The 24,006-nt window shown below is 40.4% G+C and overlaps 1 protein-coding gene across 1 annotated transcript; it reads right to left on the bottom strand.

The window, feature by feature from the left end:
- Positions 1 to 3,623: 3,623 nt before the first annotated feature.
- si:dkey-26c10.5 (uncharacterized protein LOC563797 homolog) lies at positions 3,624 to 23,954 on the bottom strand. The gene is made up of 8 exons (XM_061914954.1): positions 23,816 to 23,954; positions 23,580 to 23,733; positions 23,400 to 23,486; positions 13,799 to 13,903; positions 13,609 to 13,689; positions 5,641 to 5,786; positions 5,456 to 5,556; positions 3,624 to 4,062 (listed from the first exon to the last, which is right to left on the bottom strand). Exons 2-8 carry the CDS (start codon positions 23,659 to 23,661, stop codon positions 3,888 to 3,890), a joined length of 777 nt encoding a protein of 258 aa, XP_061770938.1. The 5' UTR covers positions 23,662 to 23,733; positions 23,816 to 23,954; the 3' UTR covers positions 3,624 to 3,887.
- Between the last annotated feature and the right edge of the window lie 52 nt (positions 23,955 to 24,006).

Here is a 24,006-nt window from a genome sequence, read left to right as displayed (position 1 = left end):
TTGCTGTAAATCCCAAGCATGTTAGCTAATATTAGTCAATCAAACATGTATGACATAGATGGAGCTTTTAGAACATGCAAGGAAATGTATTATTATAGAAACATATAAATGTATTATTACAGAAACATATAAATGTATTATTACAGAAACATATAAATGTATTATTACAGAAACATATAAATGTATTATTACAGAAACATATAAATCCCATCATCTGCCATCAGGTAAACATCATTTACTGGCATGTACCGCCCAAAGTGTTGCATGCAGGAGACCAAAGATTTGGAACCAGCTTAATGAGAGCCTCAAGATGCTGTATCCATTCTCCAACTTCAAAAAGAAACTGACAACTTACCTATTAACCACATATCTTTAATGCCTCATGTGGGGTAGACTATTATTGGGTTTTGCATGGTTGAATGAATGAATGTATGCTTGCTTTAGTACTATTATCTTGTGTTTATCATATAGCTTTGTTGTTGCTTTGTTTTTGTTTTGTTGTCGTTGTGCTTGCTAGCATGTTTCATCTTTCCATGTAAATACTGTCTTCTGGACCCCCTGTCAAAAGCTTCTTCTAGCTTATTTGGGTCACATACCAACATCTTTAAATGATGAAATTCACCACTATTGTAATTGTTATATAGTATTGTGAATAAACTTGAAATATGTGCATGAATATAATTACACGGTATGGCTAGTTCACTTTATTAAATGTAATAATGTCATCAGAAATAAGTAGCCAGTGTTATATATTGTGGAGGTGAACCTAATTAGGGATCCAGTTAACAGTTTCAAATAAATGAAGTTGAAGCAGAAACAAAAAGTTTATGTATATATATATTTATTTATTTATGACAATAAAACTTTATTGAAGCAAACCTAAAACCAATAGCTTTGAGTAATATGGAGTAAGAATGTAGAGTTCAGGCCAAAAGTTTGGACACACCTTCTCATTCATTTTCATGACTATTTACTATTTACTATTTACGTCAGGGGTGCCCACACTTTTTCTGCAGGCGAGCTACTTTTCAATTGACCAACTCGAGGGGATCTACCTCATTTATATATATCATTTATATTTATTTATTTATGAAAGAGACATTTTTGTAAACAAGTTAAATGTGTTTAATGATAATACAAGCATGTGTAACACATATAGATGTCTTTCTTTCACAAAGACAAGAATATAAGTTGGTGTATTACCTGATTCTGATGACTCGCATTGATTGGAATCAGACAGTAATGATGACAACGCCCACATTTTCAAATGGAGGAGAAAAAAAGTTGTCCTTTCTGTACAATACCACATGAAAGTGGTTGGTTTTTGGCATCTAATTCATCCAGCTTCCATACATTTGACAAGAAAAACATTGGCGGCAAATTCCGTAGCTTGCTTGATTGACATTCACGGCACCCGAGGGTCTTGTGAGATGACGCTGGCTGCTGCCAGTTCATTATTATGAAAAAATGACAGAGAGGAAGGCGAGAAACACTTTTTATTTCAACAGACTTTCGCGCCGTCCCTTCCGTCAAAACTCTAAAGGCCGACTGCACATTTCCTATCTTCACAATAAAAGCCCTGCTTCATGCTGCCTGCGCTAACAAAATAAGAGTCTCGGAAAGCTGGCGTGCACAAGTGATGTGCACGCCAGTTTTCTGAGGGATCGCTTCTGCACGCCAGTTTTCCGAGACTCTGTATTTAGTTAGCGCAGGCAGCATGAAGCAGGGCTTTTATTGGGAAGATAGGAAATGTGCAGTCGGCTTTTAGAGTTTTGACGGAAGGGACGGCGCGAGAGTCTGTTGAAATAAAAAGTGTTTCTCGCCTTCCTCTCTGTCATTTTTTCATAATAATGATCTTGCAGCAGCCAGCGTCATCTCACAAGACCCTCCGGTACCGTGAATGTCATTTAAGTGACGTCTTGGTGAAGATTGATGATCACTCATTTTTAGGTCTATTTTTTTTTTTAAAGCCTGGCTGGAGATCGACTGACACACCCCCCGCGGTCGACTGGTAGCTCGCGATCGACGTAATGGGCACCCCTGATTTACGTGGACCCCGATTTAAACAAGTTGAAAAACTTGTTCGGGTGTTACCATTTAGTGGTCAATTGTACGGAATATGTGCAATCAACTTATAAAAGTTTCAATCAATCAATCAATTTATATTGTAGATTGTCACTGAAGGCATCAAAACTATGAATAGACACATGTGGTGTGGTGTTATGTACTTAACAAAAAAAAGGTGAAACAATTGAAAACATGTTTTAAAATGATGACAGAGGTCTGTCATTTTCATCATAGGTACACTTCAACTGTGAGAGACAGAATGTGAGAAACATTCACATTGTAGGAATTTTAAAGAATTTATTGGTAAATTATGGTGGAAAATAAGTATTTGGTCAACCATTCAAAGCTCTCACTGATAGAAGGAGGTTTTGGCTCAAAATCTCACGATACATGGCCCCATTCATTCTTTCCTTAACACGGATCAATCGTCCTGTCCCCTTAGCAGAAAAACAGCCCCAAAGCATGATGTTTCCACCCCCATGCTTCACAGTAGGTGTGGTGTTCTTGGGATGCAACTCAGTATTCTTCTTCCTCCAAACACGACGAGTTGAGTTTATACCTTCCATCCATCCATTTTCTACCGCTTATTCCCTTTCGGGGTCGCGGGGGGCGCTGGCGCCTATCTCAGCTACAATCGGGCGGAAGGCGGGGTACACCCTGGACAAGCCGCCACCTCATCACAGGGCCAACACAGATAGACAGACAACATTCACACACTAGGGACCATTTAGTGTTGCCAATCAACCTATCCCCAGGTGCATGTCTTTGGAAGTGGGAGGAAGCCGGAGTACCCGGAGGGAACCCACGCATTCACGGGGAGAACATGCAAACTCCACACAGAAAGATCCCGAGCCTGGATTTGAACCCAGGACTGCAGGAACTTCGTATTGTGAGGCAGACGCACTAACCCCTCTGCCACCGTGAAGCCTTGAGTTTATACCAAAAAAAACCCAAATGAAACCAAAATAGAAGTTTTTTTTTTTTTTTTTTTTGAGTTTATACCATAAAGTTCTATTTTGGTTTCATCTGACCACATGACATTCTCCCAATCCATTTTTGGTATAAACTCAACTCGTCGTGTTTGGAGGAAGAAGAATACTGAGTTGCATCCCAAGAACACCATACCTACTGTCAAGCATGGGGGTGGAAACATTATGCTTTGGGGCTGTTTTGCTGCTAAGTGGACAGGACGATTGATCCGTGTTAAGGAAAGAATGAATGGGGCCATGTATCGTGAGATTTTGAGCCAAAACCTCCTTCCATCAGTGAGAGCTTTGAATGGTTCTACCATAATTTACAAATAAATTATTTAAAATTCCTACAATATGAATTCCTGGATATTTTTTTCTCACATTCTGTCTCTCCCAGTTGAAGTGTACCTATGATGAAAATTACAGACCTCTGTCATCATTTTAAGTGGGAGAACTTGCACAATCGCTGGCTGACTAAATACTTTTGTGCCCCACTGTAACTCCACGTGTTCATTCATAGTTGTGATGCCTTCAGTGACAATTTAAATAATCAAGAAATTAAAGAAAACACATTGAATGAGGAGAAAGTGTGTCCAATATTTTTTGGCATGTACTGTATAAGCATTCAATAAGAGCAGAGTGGCATTAAAATGTATCAAAAAGATACCAACCATTCATTGTTTAAGTAGTTTGCAGCTTGACAAGCATCAGTTTGTTATGCAAGTAAAATAATCGACTGTACTGTATGTAACGATGAGTAAATGTGTTGGGGTGCCTATTATTATGGCCGATAAGTCTTCCAGCTCTCACATTCTAAAGCACAACGCACACACATTTCAGTAGCGCACATTATTCAGCTGGTACCCTCAGGTACTCTTGAAAAGGCTGCGGGTGCTGTTCAAGAGGCTGCTGACAAACAAAGTAGGAGTGACTCTCGCATTTATATCCCATCCAGTTGTTCTCCGTCTGCTCTTTACTGATAAGCAGCCCACATTCCCCTTTGCTGTCTTTCTTTCCCCAGTAACTGCAAAGCAAACAGCATAGCATGTATTTACATTGTATTGTTAATTATTGGTATCATTGTGATGATTAACAATAATATTTGATGTGTTCAATTACTCTTTTTTTTTTTTTACGCCGTATAGGTTTTAATGAATTTATAAGTATTTTTTCCAGACATTTTTTATATAGTAAAATTATAGATCATTAATTTGTAGTTTATGACTACTATTTTTAATCACTTAGTAATGCATCTATTCCTATTATTAGTTACCATCACTATTAATACTACTATAGTATTTATATTAGTATTAGTAGTGTGAAGTGAAGTGAATTATATTTATATAGCGCTTTTTCTCTAGTGACTCAAAGCGCTTTACATAGTGAAACCCAATATCTAAGTTACATTCAAACCAGTGTGGGTGGCACTGGGGGCAGGTGGGTAAAGTGTCTTGCCCAAGGACACAACGGCAGTGACTAGGATGGCGGATGCGGGAATCGAACCTGCAACACTCAAGTTGCTGGCACGGCCGCTCTACCAATACTAGTAGTAGTATTGGTACTAGTTGTAGTAGTCCTAAAGTCATTCATCCTCGCTCATCCTGGGTTTCCCTGCTTAGGCTGTTGCCCCCGCGACCCGACCTCGGATAAGCGGAAGATGATGGATGGATGGATGTAATATTTTAAATGATTTACAGGATGTAGTATTATTTGTGGTGGTGTACCCCGCCTTCCGCCCGTTTGTAGTTGAGATAAGCACCAGCGCCTCCCGCGACCACAAAGGAAATATGCGGTAGAAAATGGATGGATGGATAAGGATACTTTTTCATGTATTCAATTACCAATGTGGAACGTTATGTAATGCATACTCAATGCTAAAATTACTAAATATTTATCTACAGTAAATATGTTATAATGTATTATGTTTACTAGTATTATCAACATCATATCATGTCTATTATTATCACTATCCTTATCATTATTATTATTACCATTATCTTCAATATTATTACAACATCTAATGTAGCTTTTTTATGCAGTAATGCTATTACTGTATTACTAAATAGCTTCATAGTTGATCCTTTGTTCGTTGTCATTATATCACAATATTTAATGTCACATGTATTTACTTATAGGCTATTTTAATACTCCCACAAAATAATATATTTAGCAAAATAAGTATAAACATCCATATATAAAACCCAAATAAAAGAAAACCCTAACATTTACACAGTTATATAATTGTATGAAGTAGAATTTATTTTCATTCAAACATATCATATTAGTATTATTGGATTGGTTTGATTCGAAATACATAATAATAGTTAATGCACTGTTTTAATGTAACCACTACTAGGCTATTAAGACTTAAATATTCTATTAGTATAAAAAAAATATTATAAAAAGATAGAAGTCACCTTTGTTCCAGAACATTGTTGTTGACCCATGTCCACGTTCCCCCAGTGAGTCGCAGGCCGATCCAGTACCACAGGCCGTTCCCCTTTTGAGTCAGAAAGTTCTAGAAGAGAGCAGCTCATTCAAAAACAATTACAACCTGCCAAAAAAGAAAGCTACAGTTTTCAGTGACTGGGGTGAGAAGCACCTGAACGTCCCGGCTGCTGACCACTGCCAAGGAGCCTCCTCCTACTGAGCAGTTCCTCCGGCTGTCTTCCCAGTTCAGCCGGAGAGTGGAGAGGTAGAAACAGGACTGGTCCAGCCTCAGCCACCCGGTGGGACACCCGTTGGGAGCTGCTCACACAAGAGAGGGGACATCCATCTGTGTTTCCACTATGCAGATTGTGCACAAGGAAAGATTTGCAAAGAAAGGTGTCCCACAAGGATGCCTTTTAGGTCCATTGAAGTTAGCATAATCATTGTCATCTAATACAAAATCCAAAACCAATGAAGTTGTTTAAATAGTAAATAAAAACAGAATACGATGATTTGCAAATCCTTTGCAACCTATATTCAATTGAATAGACTGTAAAGACAAGATACTTTATGTTCAAACTGGTAAACTTTGTTATTTTTTGCAAATATTAGCTAATTTGCAAATTGATGCCTGCAATATGTTTTAAAAAAAGCTGGCACAAGTAGCAAAAAAGACTGAGAAAGTTGAGGAATGCTCATCCAACACTTATTTGGAACATCCCACAGGTCCATCTCCATCCATCGCGGGGGCAACAGCCTAAGCAGGGAAACCCAGACTTCCCTTTCCCCAGCCACTTCGTCCAGCTCTTCCCGGGGGATCCCGAGGCGTTCCCAGGCCAGCCGGGAGACATAGTCTTCCCAACGTGTCCTGGGTCTTCCCCGTGGCCTCCTACCGGTTGGACGTGCCCTAAACACCTCCCTAGGGAGGCGTTCGGGTGGCATCCTGACCAGATGCCCAAACCACCTCATCTGGCTCCTCTCCATGTGGAGGAGCAGCGGCTTTACTTTGAGTTCCTCCCGGATGGCAGAGCTTCTCACCCTATCTCTAAGGGAGAGACCCAAACTCATTTCGGCCGCTTGTACCCGTGATCTTATCCTTTCGGTCATGACCCAAAGCTCATGACCATAGGTGAGGATGGGAACGTAGATCGACCGGTAAATTGAGAGCTTTGCCTTCCGGCTCAGCTCCTTCTTCACCACAACGGATCGGTACAACGTCCGCATTACTGAAGACGCCGCACCGATCCGCCTGTCGATCTCACGATCCACTCTTCCCCCACTCGTGAACAAGACTCCTAGATACTTGAACTCCTCCACTTGGGGCAGGGTCTCCTCCCCAACCCGGAGATGGCATTCCACACTTTTCCGGGCGAGAACCATGGACTCGGACTTGGAGGTGCTGATTCTCATTCCGGTCGCTTCACACTCGGCTGCGAACCGATCCAGTGAGAGCTGAAGATCCCGATCAGATGAAGCCATCAGGACCACATCATCTGCAAAAAGCAGAGACCTAATCCTGCGGTCACCAAACCGGAACCCCTCAACGCCTTGACCGCGCCTAGAAATTCTGTCCATAAAAGTTATGAACAGAATCGGTGACAAAGGACAGCCTTGGCGGAGTCCATCCCACAGGTGAACAGGCTAACTGGGAACAATTGGGTGCCATGATTGGGTATAAAAGCAGCTTCCCTGAAATGCTCCGTTACTCACAAAAAAGGATGGGGCGAGGATCTGTCAGTAACTACAGTTGGTCACTACATCTGGCCATTTATCAACAACACCCAGAAGCCGCCGGATTCACAGGGCCCAAGCTTATCTAAGTGTGACGGTTGGCTGGCAATATAGTGATGGTTCGTTCTCTCGCATGATGCAGTTGGACTTGGACACAGCGTCGAGGTAAGAAAGTATGATTTATTAATACTAACAAAACAAACTAAAAACAGAAACACTTGCACAAGGCACTAAAGGCAAAACAAACAGAACTAGCATGGGAGCTAGAAAGAATAAAAAGCGCTAGCATGTGAGCTAGGGAACAAACAAAGGAGTAGCGCGGGAGCTAACAAGTACAAGAAATAGATTTTTACCACAATTGGGAGACAGCGTCGTCACCTGTCGTACGGAACATAAACCAGAATGCGAGAGCGAGTAACGAAAAAGGCAGGCTTAAATAAGGAGAGTCATTACGAGGCAGGTGCGCGTCAAAAAAAAAAGGCAGGTGACACTAATGTGTAACTATGGCAATGGAACAAAAAAGGAAGTGCCACCAGGAGCTAAGGAAGTCAAATAACAAAACACCATACAAAGTAGCGGATCATGACACTAAGATGGACTGATGCAAAGTGGAAAAGTGGTCTGATGGGTCCACTTTTTGAAATTGATTTTGGAAACTGTGGACGTCGTGTCCTCCGGACCAAAGAGGAAAAGAACCATTCAGACAGTTCTAGGCGCGAAGTTGAAAAGCAAAAGGACGGCGTGGCGCAGTGGGGAGAGTGGCCGTGCGCAACCCGAGGGTCCCTGGTTCAATCCCCACCTAGTACCGACCTCGTCACGTCCGTTGTGTCCTGAGCAAGACACTTCACCCTTGCTCCTGATGGGTGCTGGTTGGCGCCTTGCATGGCAGCTCCCTCCATCAGTGTGTGAATGTGTGTGTGAATGGGTAAATGTGGAAGTAGTGTCAAAGCACTTTGAGTACCTTGAAGGTAGAAAAGCGCTATACAAGTACAACCCATTTATCATTTAACCCATTTAAAAGCCAGCATCTGTGATGGTAACTTACACATCTCTGAAGGCACCATGGAGCAATATATGTTGCCATCCAAGCAATATCTTTTTCATGGACGCCCCTGCTTATTTCAGCAAGACAATGCCAAGCCACGGGTCACAACAGGGTGGCTTCATAGACCCCGGACTGTTGAACAACTTAAGCTGTACATCAATCAAGAATGGGAAATAATTCCGCCTGAAAAGCTTCAATATTGGTCTCCTCAGTTCCCAAATGTTTACTGAGTGTTATTAAAAGGAAAGGACATGTAACACAGTGGTAAAAATGCCCCTGTGCCAACTTTCTTGCAATGTGTTGCCGCCATTAAATTCTAAGTAAAGGATTATTTGCAAAAAGAAATTATGTTTCTCAGTTGCAACATTAAATATCTTGTCTGTGCATTCTATTCAATGGAATACAAGTTGAAAAGGTTTTGCAAATCATTGTATTCTGTTTTTTATTTACAATTTACACAACGTGCCAACTTCACTGCTTTTGGGTTTTGTATGTGATAATGGGCTTGATAGACGCTGGGAGTTAAGTGGATGCTGCTTATTTCATAAAAAAATATTGTGGAAGAAGAAAAGAATGAAGGAAAATATCTAATTAGCACCCACATCCTTCCATTTTTGTACTGAATCTATCTAAATTGTTTCAGGCACCCCGATTATGTGGCGGGCTACTTTAAATGATGCGGTGGACCACATTGAATGACATGGCAGGCCACATTTAAATGATGTGATGGACCACATAAAATGATGTGGCAGACTACATTGAATGGCACAGCAGGCCACAATAATAATGTGACTGACCAGCATAAATGATAATTGATGTGGCAGACCACGTTGAATGGCATGACAGGTGACATTAATGACGTGAAGAACCACATTAAATGATGTGGCAGGTCACTTTAAATGATGCGGTGGACCAAATCAAATGAGTGGCACTTTAAATGATGTTCCAGTTCCTTGAATGAAAAGGCGTGCCACCTTAAATGACAGACAGGCCAAATTAAATAACGTGATGGACCACGTCAAATGAAGTGGAAGCCCACATTGAATGACTTAGTGGTCGACATTAATGGTGTGATGGACCACATAAAATGATGTGGTGGGCCCCTTTAAATGAAGTGGCAGACCACATTGAATGGCAAGGCGTGCCACGTTAATGACGTGATGTACCACATTTAATGACGTGACAGGCCACATTAAAAAATGTTGCGGGCAGCTTAAAATGAAGTGGTATACCACGTACAATGACATGGCGACCCACGTTAATGACGTGAAGAACCACATTAAATGGTGTGACAGGCCTTTTTAAATAAAGTGTTTGACCCCATCAAATGAGATGGTGTGCCACTATAAATGATGTGACAGGCCACTTTAAATAACGTGGTGGACCACATCAAATGAAGTGAAAGCCCACATTGAAAGACTTAGTGGTCAACATTAATGGCGTGATAGACCACATAAAACGATGTGGTGGGCCCCTTTAAATGACGTGGCAGACCACATTGAATGACAGGGCGTGCCACCTTAAATGACGGACAGGCCACTTTAAATAACGTGATGCACCACTTCAAATGAAGTGGAAGCCCACATTGAATTACTTATTGGTCGACATTAATGGCGAGATGGACCACATACAATGATGTGGTGGGCCCTTTTAAATGAAGTGGCAGAATGGAATGGAATGGCGTGCCACAATAATGACGTGACGTACCACATGAAATGACGTGGCGGGCAACTTTAAATAATGTTTAAATGGATGGATGGATGGATGGATGGATGAATGACATAGCATGCCACGTTTAATGACGTGACAGGCCACATAAAAAAAGTGGCAGGCTGCTTTAAATGAAGCGGTAGACCACGTAAAATGGCATGGCGACCCCCATTAATGATGTGAAGAACCACCTAAATTGGTGTGGCAGGCCACATTAAATAAAGAAGTTGACCACATCAAATGAGTGGCAGCCACATTGAATGAGATGGCGTGCCACTTCAAATGATGTGACAGGCCACTTTAAATAATGTGGTGGACCACATCAAAAATGAAGTGGGAGCCCACATTGAATGACTTAGTGGTCGACATTAATTACGTGATGGACCACATAAAATGATGTGGTGGACAACTTTAAATGAAGTGGCAGACCACATTGAATGGCATGGCGGGCAACATTAATAAGGTGACAGACCACAATAAATGATAAATGATGTGGCAGACCACGTTGAACGGCATGGAGGGCCACTTAATGATGTGACGTACCACATAAAATGATGTGGTGGGCAACTTACATGATGTTTCAGTACACATTGAATGAGATGGTATGCCACATTAAATGACGTGGCAGGTCACTTTAAATGATGTGGCGGGCTGCTTAAAATGCTACGATAGACCACGTTGAATGATATGTCGAGCCACACTTAAATGATGTGACGGACCACACAACATTTTGTGGCAGGGCACTTTAAATGACATAGCAGGCCAAATTAAATGACGTGATGGGCCACAAAAATAATGAAATGGGCCAATTCAAATGATGTGGAAGGCCACAGAGAATGACATAGCAGGTGACATTAATGATGTGACAGACAATGTAAAATGACGTGGTGGGCCAATTTAAATGATGTGGCAGACCACATTGAATCACGTGGCGTGCCAATATAAATGACGTGAGGGACCACATTGAATGTGGCAGGCCAGAATGAGTGACATGACGGGCCAGATTAAGTGATGTGGTAGGCCACTCTAAATAATGTAGCAGACCACGTTGAATGACATGGCGTGCCACTATAAATGATGTGACGGACCACATTGAACGTGGCAGGCCACAATGAGTGACATGACGGGCCACTTTCAATGATGTGGTAGGTCACTTTAAATGATGTAGCAGATCACTGTGAATGACATGGCGTGCCACTCTAAATGACATGACAGACCACTATGAACATGGCAGGCCACAATGAGGGACATGACGGGCCAGATTAAATAACGTGGTGGGCCATTTTTAAATGATGTACCAGACCACATTGAATGACATGACGTGCCAAAATAAATGATGTGACGGCCACGTTGAAAGTGGCAGGTTACAATGAGTGAAATGGGGGGTCAGATTAAGTAATGTGTTAGGCCAAATTAAAAAATGTAGCAGACCACATAGAATGGTTTGGCGTGCCAATATAAATGACGTGACGGACCACATTGAATGTGGCAGGCCACGATCAGTGACATGACGGGCCAGATTAATTGACGTGGTAGGCTACTCTAAATGATGTAGCAGACCACATTGAATGACATGGCGTGCCACTCTAAATGACGTGACAGACCACATTGAATGTGGCAGCCCACAAAGAGTGACATGACATGCCAGATTATGTGATGTGGTAGGCCAAATTAAATGATGTAGTAGACCACATTGAATGGCATGGCGTGTCACTATAAATGACATGACGGACCACGTTGAATGTGGCAGGCCACAATGAGTGAAATGGGGGGCCAGTTTAATATTGCGGTAGGTCACTTTAAATGATGTAGCAGACCACATTTAATGGCATGGCGTGCCACTATAAATGACATGAGAAACCACTTTGAATGTGGCAGGCCACAATGAGAGAAATGTGGGGCCACGTTAAATAATGGGGTAGGCCACTTAAATGATGTAGCAGACCACATTCAATGACATGGCGAGCCACACTAAATGACATAACGGACCACTTTGAATGTGGCAGGCCACAATGATAGTGACATGACGGGTCAGTTTAAATTACGTGGTAGGCCACTCCAAATAATGTAGCAGACCACATTGAATGACATGGTGTGCCACTATAAATGGCGTGACGGACCACATTGGACGTGGTAGGCCAAAATGAGTGACATGACAGGGCAGTTTAAATGACGTGGTAGGTCACTTTAAATGACGTGACGGACCACATTGAATGACATGGTGTGCCACAATAAATGACGTGACGGACCACATTGAACGTGGCAGGCCACAATGAGTGAAATGGCGGGCCAGATTACATGATGTGGTAGGCCACTTTAAAGGATGGAGCAGACCACAGTGAATGACATGGCGTGCCACTATAAGTGACGTGACGGACCACATTGAATGACATGGTGTGCCACTATAAATGACGTGACGGACCACATTGAATGACATGGTGTGCCACTATAAATGACGTGACAGACCACATTGAATGACATGGTGTGCAACTATGAATGACGTGACGGACCACATTGAATGACATGGTGTGCCACTATAAATGACGTGACGGATCACATTGAATGACATGGTGTGCCACTATAAATGACGTGACAGACCACGTTGAATGACATGGTGTGCCACTATAAATGACGTGACAGACCACGTTGAATGACATGGTGTGCCACTATGAATGACGTGACGGACCACATTGAATGACATGGTGTGCCACTATGAATGACGTGACGGACCACATTGAATGACATGGTGTGCCACTATAAATGACATGACGGACCACATTGAATGACATGGTGTGCCACTATGAATGACGTGACGGACCACATTGAATGTGGCAGGCCACAATGAGTGAAATGGCGGGCCAGATTACATGATGTGGTAGGCCACTTTAAATGATGGAGCAGACCACAGTGAATGACATGGCGTGCCACTATAAATGACGTGACGGACCACATTGAATGACATGGTGTGCCACTATAAATGACGTGACGGACCACATTGAATGACATGGTGTGCCACTATAAATGACGTGACGGACCACATTGAATGACATGGTGTGCCACTATGAATGACGTGACAGACCACATTGAATGACATGGTGTGCCACTATAAATGACGTGACGGACCACATTGAATGACATGGTGTGCCACTATAAATGACGTGACGGACCACATTGAATGACATGGTGTGCCACTATGAATGACGTGACGGACCACATTGAATGATGCAGGCCACAATGAGTGAAATGGCGGGCCAGATTACATGATGTGGTAGGCCACCTTAAATGATGGAGCAGACCACAGTGAATGATATGGCGTGCCACTATAAATGACGTGACGGACCACATTGAATGACATGGTGTGCCACTATAAATGACGTGACAGACCACATTGAATGACATGGTGTGCCACTATAAATGACGTGACAGACCACATTGAATGACATGGCGTGCCACTATAAATGACGTGACAGACCACATTGAATGACATGGTGTGCCATTATGAATGGCGTGACGGACCACGTTGAATGTGGCGGGCCACTGTAAATGATGCAACATGCCATTTAAAATGAAGTGGCCCACGGGTCTTGAGTTTGACACCTGTGCTCTATCATCTACTCATAAATGCAGCAGTCTTGGTTTTGTTGTTGCACTCACATTCAGGCGCCCTCTGTAGACCCTTACAAGTACCGCACTGATTCACGACGTATGAGTCCGCCCTGCGGTCGGTGGATCCGGCTGCGATTAGAGTTTAGAAAACAAATAAACGGTGAGTAGTAGTGATTCATTTGCGCCATTTCTTGGGCTGCTTGTGTTGCGTTCCATTGTTCTGTGAGTGTTCACTCACCTTTGACACAGAGGACGATGACGACCAGCAGCAGCACCAAGCAGACCAGAGACAGGATCAAGCATCCAACACGGAAACGCTGCATGCCGCCTTGAGCCTGTTTGTCTTGACAAGTCATGCATTTATTGTTATCAGCCAGATAACATGTTATGTTCAACATGCGTGGCAGAATTGCACTCCAAAATATCACAGGTTTATATACTTGCACAACAACATTTAGTAGAGAGAAGAGCTAATGTGATCCTGCTCCTTGACCAAGTCTCAGTAATTGTTAATAGTCTGTTTTGTTTTTATTCAAATATGATTGTTTGCTTATGCATTGTGTTAGACAAGCTGAAGAGAAACTAAACTTGCCGTTTGATTGAACTTAGGTTGACCTGCCAACCTCAAAGAGGAGTTTGGGGATGAGACAGAGCAACACTGGAAGTTACTGCATCTTTTGTATTTGCAGGTGTTATGTTCTCACCACAGCTGTAAATCCCCCTTCCTCCCTTAGTACATACTTGCCAACCTTGGGACCTCCAATTTCGGGAGGTGGGATGGGGGCGTGATTGGGGGCGGGGTTAAGAGGGGAGGAGTATATTTACAGCTAGATTCACCAAGTCAAGTATTTCATATATATATATATATATATATATATATATATATATATATATATATATATATATATATATATATATATATATATATGTAGGTGTGGGAAAAATCACAAGACTACATCTCTACAGAACTGTTTCATGAGGGGTTCCTGCAATCATCTCCTGATGATTGCAGGAACCCCTCATGAAATACACCCCCCGCTACCACCAAACCCCGCCCAACTCATTTTTATTTTATTTTCGAATTTGTTAGCCTGTGGAAAAAGTTAGAGTTGATATTTACCTCAGAAAGCTGCAAATAAAAAAGAGGCATTAATTTTTTGAATTAAATTTTATTTAATATACCACTGATGTTTTTTCGTTAGTTTTTTTAAAGTTGATTTTGCACTATTATGTCATATAAGCTCTGCCTGTTCCATGGAGGGAACCCACGCAGTCACTGGGAGAACATGCAAACTCCACACAGAAAGATCCCAAGCCCGGGGTTGAACCCAGGATTACACAGGACCTTCGTATTGTAAGGCAGACGCACTAACCCCTGTTCCACCGTGCTGCCCTATTTAAGCCTTGCTTGTTCAATATTCATTGCAAAACTTGTTTGGGTCCCTTTTAAAAGGTTAAATTCTTCAACCTTTGCCCGCGGCTTTGTTCAGTTTTAAATTTTGTCCCACTCTGTATTTGAGTTTGACAACCCTGTTTTAAATGAATGAAATCAGGATAAATGATATCACACAACGTTGTTCCAATTAAAAACGTATAAATGCATTATTTCAGGCGAATGATATCAGAAACAGTGGGATTCATTAAATAATAACGGATTAAAGAATTCATGACAAATGATATCAGACAAGCACTTTGTAGCAACACATGTGTTCACTTCCCGTTTTCAATATGTAGCAAGCTTTTCTAAATACCACAGTTCTCTTTATTAATAGTCAAGTCATTTATGATTCACAGAAGAGATGAATCATATCTTATTTTGTTTTCCGTCCTTCTACATTGTAAACACTTTGTGTCGGAACAACCTCTCAAACTGCATCAAGTTACATTCTTTGACTTCTTTGCTTAATCCAATCCATAATTGAATTCCATATGCTGAAGGTCTTAAGTGTTGTATGTGCATACAAATGTTTTAAATTACATTTTTGTCTGGGGTTATAGTTTGCTTTGTCATAATGCTCGTAAACCATCAACAAAATTGCACTTCCCCTTTAAAAATGTATAAATTAATGAATTGGGGATAAAATATTAATACAGGCACTGTGGTTCTAATTAAAAGAATATAAATAAATAAATTCAGGATAAATTATATCAGACACTTTGGTTCTAATTAAACATGTATGAATGAATGAAATCAGGATAAATGGTTTTAAGGTAGTGGCATTCATTAAATAATAATGAATACATGTCTGATTTTGTTTATATTCAACATAAACAATAACAGATACCTTAGTATTCATCACATAATAAATGAATTTCAGATATTAGACACTGGTATTTTCTCCTCCTGTTGGCTTGCACTGTTTCTCAAAGTGGCTCATATTGGTACTATTGTATTTTTATTGTACTATTGTAGTTCTTTGCGGAAGTCTTACTCCAAATACTGATATAGTATGTTTAACGTTTGTGCACAAAGTGTGGCAAGGAGATGAATCAATTTATCTTATTAGTCTGTCATCAAGGAACAGTTTGTTGTTGGATTTTAGCTGCTTGAAATATGCAGTTTTGGGAATTAAAAATATGTGTCTTTTCTTTATGGTAAGAAAATTTCTACATATTTTCCTTCTCCTAAAGCTCAACAAGACTGCTAATTAAAAAAGAACAACGTATCCCTCGGCTCTTTACAGGCTGCACTTATCTTGTTGTCATAGCAACGCCACATTGCTTATCCTGATGTTTATGAAACTTTGGCCTTGAAACTTTCAAACATGGACATTGTGTCTCTTGATGGCGTCACAGTGAAACTAATAAGTGTTGCGGGCCAAAGCATGAAATGTAACCACATTTTAGTTTTGACATCCGCATTTTGTTTTCCCAAAATTGTTTTTAAATATTAATACAGATATAAACTCCACTTGTACTTCAATTTTTGTATCAGTGACGGTAGTCGTAACAGATTTTTTAACCACAACATTGAAATATATATAAAAAAATATATATATAAACAGGAAATATAGTTCAGAAAGTAGTTTATCTTTGTTCCATTGTGTTACTGTATTTTGTCTCATATAGCTTGAAAATAGTGAGGATTTTTTTTAAGTGTCTGTATGACATTTTTTCCATTAAAAATCCACAAAAGAGGCAAATATCGTCTTTTTAAGTTTTTTTTATATAAACATTTTCTTTTAAAGACAAGTCATTTAAAATAAAAACATATTATACTTATCTAATAGTACAATTATGATACATATTTAATACTTAGCAACAGTTTTGACACACACAAACAAACACAGACACACAACTGCCACAACTTCTTCTTTAGGTTGAAAAAAAATTGTGTCACCTTTTTATTTCAGAGAATATTTCTTATCTCGGCTTCACATAAACGCATTTGCATACTGTAAAATATGGTGATGGCGAAATGCCCTGAAAGGATGCGTCAACCTCACCAACTACTTCATAAGGAAATATTAATAATTGTACGTCTTCGGGGTGGAAGGAAAACTTTAATTGGATTATTGTATTATTTTCATTATACAATATATGTTAGCACGTATTTTTTTCATTTTCTTTCTTTCATAACTGCCTAAGCTATCAATATATTACGAGTAGTGCTGTCAAATGACATTTAAAAAATCTGATTCATTTGGATTCATCACAAGTTATTACTTGATTGCATAATTTAGATTAACTTAAAAAAAGCCTAATATTTGGACACATGCAATTTTATTGTCAGAATGTCATACAGGATTTGTAAAAAATATTTTACTTGAATGTAACGTCATTTATTTGGTAACGAGGAGGAATTTTCCAGCAAGCACAATAGTCAGTCCCTCCTCCCTCATCTTTGCACTGAGGTATGCATTACCTGACCACTTACCCTACAGCCTTCCAGATAACCATCCACAGCTATAATAAAGCAGCATATGCAGTCAAAATAAATTGCGTGATAAATTTCTGTATACACACGATTAAAGGCCGGATTTTTTGTGATCAATCACATGAGTTAACCCAGGGGTCGGGAACGTTTTTGGCTGAGGGAGCCAAAAAGCCAAATATTTTGAAATATATTTCCGTAAGAGCCATATAATATTTTTTTTAACACTGAACACAACCAAACGCGTGCATTTTTAAGTAAAACCAACATTTCTAGAGTATAATAGGTCCCTTTTTCTTTGTAATAACATTGTTATTCTGAAGTTAACTGTGGAGGGGGCGTGGCCTGCGGGCCTGCTGCGACAGGTGCGTAGATGGCCCACCTGGGCCTTGTTATCTAATCACCTGTCGCTCTGTTATAAGCAGCAGCCAGGAGGAGAGATGGGGTTGGGGCTGGAAATACAATTGCTGGAAAACAACTGAGAGATTTATTGAAAAATAAAACAATATTGTAACCCTGAAACAGGCTCTCATGTCGGTGCTTGGGGGTCTGAAAAACCCCCAGGAAGGCAAGCCCTACACTAACCAATAATAAATAAATAACTTCTTACCATTGACGCAACTTCTTGAAGCGGTGCGGTAGAAAACGGATGGAGGGATTAAAAATGCATGAGAATAATTGATATTTTGAGCATTATTTTTAACACTGTGATTACAAATGGAATCATTCATTACTTATCGTGTTAAGCAACGTCAGCTCAGATTTATCCGAGAGCCAGATGCAGTCATCAAAAGAGCCATAGGTTCCCTACCCCTGGACTAACCCGTTATTTTTGACAGCCTTCATCATTACACATTCTCTATTCATTTACTCCTTGTGTCTTTATGTTCATAGTCACATTTTAAACACAGTAATTGTTGAGACACAAAAAAAGGGTAAGTTTACATTAATTATGATTTGCTTCTTCTTACTCGTTTTTGGATACGTTAAAAGTGTAAACGTGACGATCTTTCATGTAACTTTACCAAGCGAGTCCAAAACAAAACAATGACCACCTTTGGATGTACACCAACATGAATATGTATCTTACATAAGCTGTGCTTCTTCCGACTCTTGAGACCTCCGATTTCAAAACACGACGACTTGAGTTTATACCAAAAAGTTCTATTTTGGTTTCATCTGACCACATGATGTTCTCCCAATCCTCTGCTGTATCATCCATGTATCCATTTTGGTATCAACTCAACTGGTCGTGTTTGGAGGAAGAAGAATACTGAGTTGTATCCCAAGAACACCATACCTACTGTGAAGCATGGGGGTGGAAACATCATGCTTTGGGGCTGTTTTTCTGCTAAGGGGACAGGACGATTGATCCGTGTTAAGGAAAGAATGAATGGGGCCATGTATCGTGAGATTTGGAGCCAAAACCTCCTTCCATCAATGAGAGTTTTGAATGGTTGACCATAATTTACAAATAAATTCTTTAAAATTCCTACAATGTGAATTCCTGGATTTTTTTTTCACATTCTGTCTCTCACAGTTGAAGTGTACCTATGATGAAAATTACAGACCTCTGTCATCATTTTAAGCGGGAGAACTTGCACAATCGCTGGCTGACTAAATACTTTTTTGCCCCACTATATATATATATATCCATCCATCCATCCATCCATCCATTTTCTACCGCTTATTCCCTTTCACGGTCGCGGGGGCGCTGGCGCCAATCTCAGCTACAATCGGGCGGAAGGCGGGGTACACCCTGGACAAGTCGCCACTTCATATATATATATATATATATATATATATATATATATATATATATATATATATATATATATATATATATATATCCATCCATCCGTTTTCTACCACTTATTCCCTTTGCACACACAGATATATATATATATATATAAACACACACACACACACACACAATTGTTAATATTATTCACATAATTTCTTGATAATATTCTTGTATTAGTGACTGCAATACTTTAATTTGGAGCTAAAGTTGTTTATATTTATTGTACGCTACAATCGGTAAACAGCAGTTGGATGATGTCACTTCCGCTAAATTTCTTCCTGTTGTTTGACTTCCGGTATTCGTTCGAAAGCAAGTCATACATGTTGCGATCTTCTCTAGTCATTTCTGTTGCCATCCTACACAAAGCGGCGAGAAAGCAATGCTGTAAGTTGTCTTTAACAAGTTAACAACATTTCAGTTACGTTAACAAGGGGAATAGTGCCGATATGTTAAATTAAATTGTTTATATAGATAACAAGGGGAATAGTGCCGATATGTTAAATTAAATTGTTTAAATAGATAACAAGGGGCATAGTGCCGATATGTTAAACATAATTTTCGAACAAGACACAATGTGTTCAAGTCATTTAGGCAGACGGGAGTCTCCGTCTGCTGGATCTTTTGGGACTTCACCGTTACATTTTATATGTCATTATAGACAAATATGTACAGAGGCAATAAGTGTGTTGGTGTCTCTTTGTCCTTTTCAGTTTTTCACCATCTTGTATATATATATATATATATATATATATATATATATATATATATATATATATATATATCCATTTCCTACCGCTTATTCCCTTTGGGGTCGCGGGGGGCGCTGGTGCCCATCTCAGCTACAATCGGGCGGAAGGCGGAGTACACCCTGGACAAGTCGCTATCCCTTCGCAGGGCCAACATACATCCATCCATCCATCCATTTTCTACCGCTTATTCCCTTTCGGGGTCGCGGGGGGCGCTGGCGCCTATCTCAGCTACAATCGAGCGGAAGGCAGGGTACACCCTGGACAAGTCGCCACCTCATCGCAGGGCCAACACAGATAGACAGACAACATTCACACACTAGGGCCGATTTAGTGTTGCCAATCAACCTATCCCCAGGTGCATGTCTTTGGAAGTGGGAGGAAGCCGGAGTACCCGGAGGGAACCCACGCATTCACGGGGAGAACATGCAAACTCCACACAGAAAGATCCCGAGCCTGGATTTGAACCCAGGACTGCAGGAACTTCGTATTGTGAGGCAGACGCACTAACCCCTCTGCCACCGTGAAGCTTGGGCCAACATACATACATATATATATATACACACACATATATATATATGGCGACTTGTCCAGGGTGTACCCCGCCTTCCGCCCGATTGTAGCTGAGATAGGCGCCAGCGCCCCCCGCGACCCCAAAAGGGGCCAACATACATACATATATATATATACACACACATATATATATGGCGACTTGTCCAGGGTGTACCCCACCTTCCGCCCGATTGTAGCTGAGATAGGCGCCAGCGCCCCCCGCGACCCCAAAAGGGAATAAGCGGTAGAAAATGGATGGATGGATATATATATATATATATATATATATATATATATATATATACATTAACGATATCTTTTTTTATATAAGCTGCGAAAAAAATATTTAAATTTTATTTTAAAAACTGGCAGCTCAGTCACCAGAATTTTTCAGTAAAAGTAGTGGTTTCTTACAGCATATGAAAAAATTTAGAAAATGGAATGGAATGAAAAAACAATACTACTGTTTTAGCGGTAAAATTCAAGCAACGGAGCTGCCAGTTTTTTTTTTACCGTATAATCTTGTTGTTTTAATATTTTTTTGTTTGTTTTTCAATGTTTTAGTGTCTTACTGCATATGGAAAAAAACAGTACCAACTTTGATTGTACCGTAAAAAACTCAGTCGGCGGAATTTAACCGTAAAATCTATTGTCAATTTTACAGTCCACTCATTCATTTTGAAATCATAAGTCAAGCAGATATTTAAGTACAGTATTTACAGTATGTTTGTTTTAACCCCAAAAATTTTGAAGACATGATAATATAATATTTGGATTTTGATAATATTGAATTATAAAAGATATGCAATTGCATGCAATACATTATTTTTAATGTCAAAAGGGAAAGAACAAATATATTTGGTAAGAAAAGAGTAAGTATTTTATTAACGCATATTATTCCCAGGCTTTCTCGGGCCAACCCTCCCGATTTTCCAGGGAGACTCCCGAATTTCAGTGCCCCTCCCGAAAATCTCCCGGGGCAACCATTCTCCTGAATTTCTCCCGATTTCCACCCGGACAACAGTATTAGGGGCGTGCCTTAAAGTCACTTCCTTAAGCGTCCTCTACAACATGTCGTCACGTCTGCTTTTCCACCATACAAACAGCGTGCCGGCCCATTCACAGATCTTACACACACGTAAGTGAATGCAATGCATACTTGATCAACATCCATACAGCTCACACTGAGGGTGGCCGTATAAACAACTTTAACACTGTTACAAATATGCGCCACACTGTGAACCCACACCAAACAAGAATGACAAACACATTTCGGGAGAATATCCGCACCGTAACACAACATAAACACAAACTAACAAATACCCCGGAACCCCTTGCAGCACTAACTCTTCCGGGATGTTACAATATACACCCCCCCCCGCTACCACCAAACCCCGCCCCATCTCCTGAATTCGGAGGTCTCAAGGTTGGCAAGTATGTTCGCGGGCCATTTAAAATAACGTGGCGGGCCAGATTTGGCCCCTGGGCCTTGACTTTTACACATTGGAACTACATCATTAGCACACACACATATAGGAATTATATATATATATATATATATATATATATATGTATATATATATATATATATATATTAGGGGTGGGCAAATTAATGCGTTAATTATGCGTTAACTCATCAATCTATTAACGCCGACAATTATTTTATCGCACATTTGCGTATGTTGTTTACATGCTTTTATTTTGTTAACGCCTTTTCTTAACAAGATGGCGTCGCCCGGCGTTGAGGGACTCTTGGTAAAGATGGAACATTTGGCAAAAATAGCGGACAATTCTGCAAATTTCCTGGCTGGCTTACAGCGTGGTCACTCCGGGATCACTTACGACAGCCAGACAATTCTGGATGTGGATAGATCGGGCCGTTTTGGACTGAATGAGGCGTGCTTGCTAGACCGGCTAGCTAGCATGGGAATACTTTGCCGGCTACATCCAGCGGCCTGTGAAGCAGCGGAGTATATGTGTTGTCTGTCTATTTATGAATAATGCAGACCAGGAGTGTTGGCTGAGTTCTTAACGTTTGCTTTCAGAGCGTGCATATCACAACATACAAGATGCCGTCATGGCGACACAACCTATACCGGGCTACCGCGCATGCTCCTCACTCCTGTTGCATGCTGGGTAGGGTAGTTCTTTTTTCCCCTGGCTCATAACATCACAATATAGTACCATGTATATGATGCGTTCAGTTTATCAAAGCACCAAGCAAACAATCAGAAAATTCCCATCATATCAATTCCTAGATATGGTCATAATTATTTTAAGTGCACTACGCAGAATAAACACAACATTATTAATGTTGCTACTACGGATAATTTGATCAAAAATTCCCTAAAACAGCCCACTACCTATAATATAGGTTTTTTAAACATAATAAAAAAAATGTTTCTGCTGTTACCTCAGAAATTGCCTGTTCAGATGTTATGATTGTGGCTCAGAGATTTGTATGTAGATTATATTTATTTTCCATAACAAACAGGATAACTTAAATACCCTGGCAGTGGCAATAAGCTTAAATGTTTGTATTTACATTTTTGGAGTTGATTTTCATCAAATATGCTATTTAACTGCTACTGTTTAACAAGGACTGATTTAAATTGTGTTTGCACAACAAATGTTTTGGCGCTTTTGTTCATGTGGGAGAATATTCCAATAAAGGTGCACTACACACTACTTTTGAATTCATTATTGGGCTTTGTGTATACAATGCAGTTAATCGCGATTAATCGGAGAAATAGTGCGATTAACTTCGATTAAAATTGTTAATCGTTGCCCAGCCCTAATATATATATATATATATATATATATATATGTATTATATAATTAACAATTAATTGATGAACAAAACCTGCTGTCTTGGTGGCAAAAGTAGCCTCGGCATAGATGTCCTCAGGTGGCTTCTGCAGTGAACTGTAGCCTGCTTGGTCTTCTTCCACTAAAAGGACACATTCCATCAAAGTCCAGTAAATTCAAGTTGCCCCACATCAAATCACACGCTGATAAATTTAGCAGTTGTCTAAATACATACCTTTATTGTCGAGTTCCATTATTTCTTCATACTCTTCTTTACCCCCTGAACTTTCTCGTTTCTTGACGGAGACCTTCTTCATCTCTGTGATCGCGTCCTTCTTCCACTAACTTTCACTTTCCCTGGAAAAACTCCACCCGGTCAGGATGAACACCTAGAAGAGAGGCAGGGGTTAACGTGTGTCCACATTAGTGTAATTGCTACCGGCTAAAAAGCTGAGGTCCGACAAGCGCTACCTTGAAGATGTACACTCGGCAAAAGTTGACAGACGTGTCCAGCTTTCAGTCTGTGGCAGACTGCAAACTTCCCCTTATAAAGATTCTCTTCGTGTGTCTTTGACCTTCCTGTGAGCGTCTTGTGTCAGGTACTAGTGATTTGCGAGGGTAGGACAAGATAGAATGTGGAAAAAAAATGAACCTCTCCTCAA

The sequence above is a fragment of the Nerophis ophidion genome, linkage group LG11 (assembly GCF_033978795.1).
Source record: "Nerophis ophidion isolate RoL-2023_Sa linkage group LG11, RoL_Noph_v1.0, whole genome shotgun sequence".
Lineage (NCBI taxonomy): Eukaryota > Metazoa > Chordata > Actinopteri > Syngnathiformes > Syngnathidae > Nerophis > Nerophis ophidion.
Note: the sequence above shows the minus strand (reverse complement) of the source record. Positions and strands in the feature narration are given on the sequence as shown.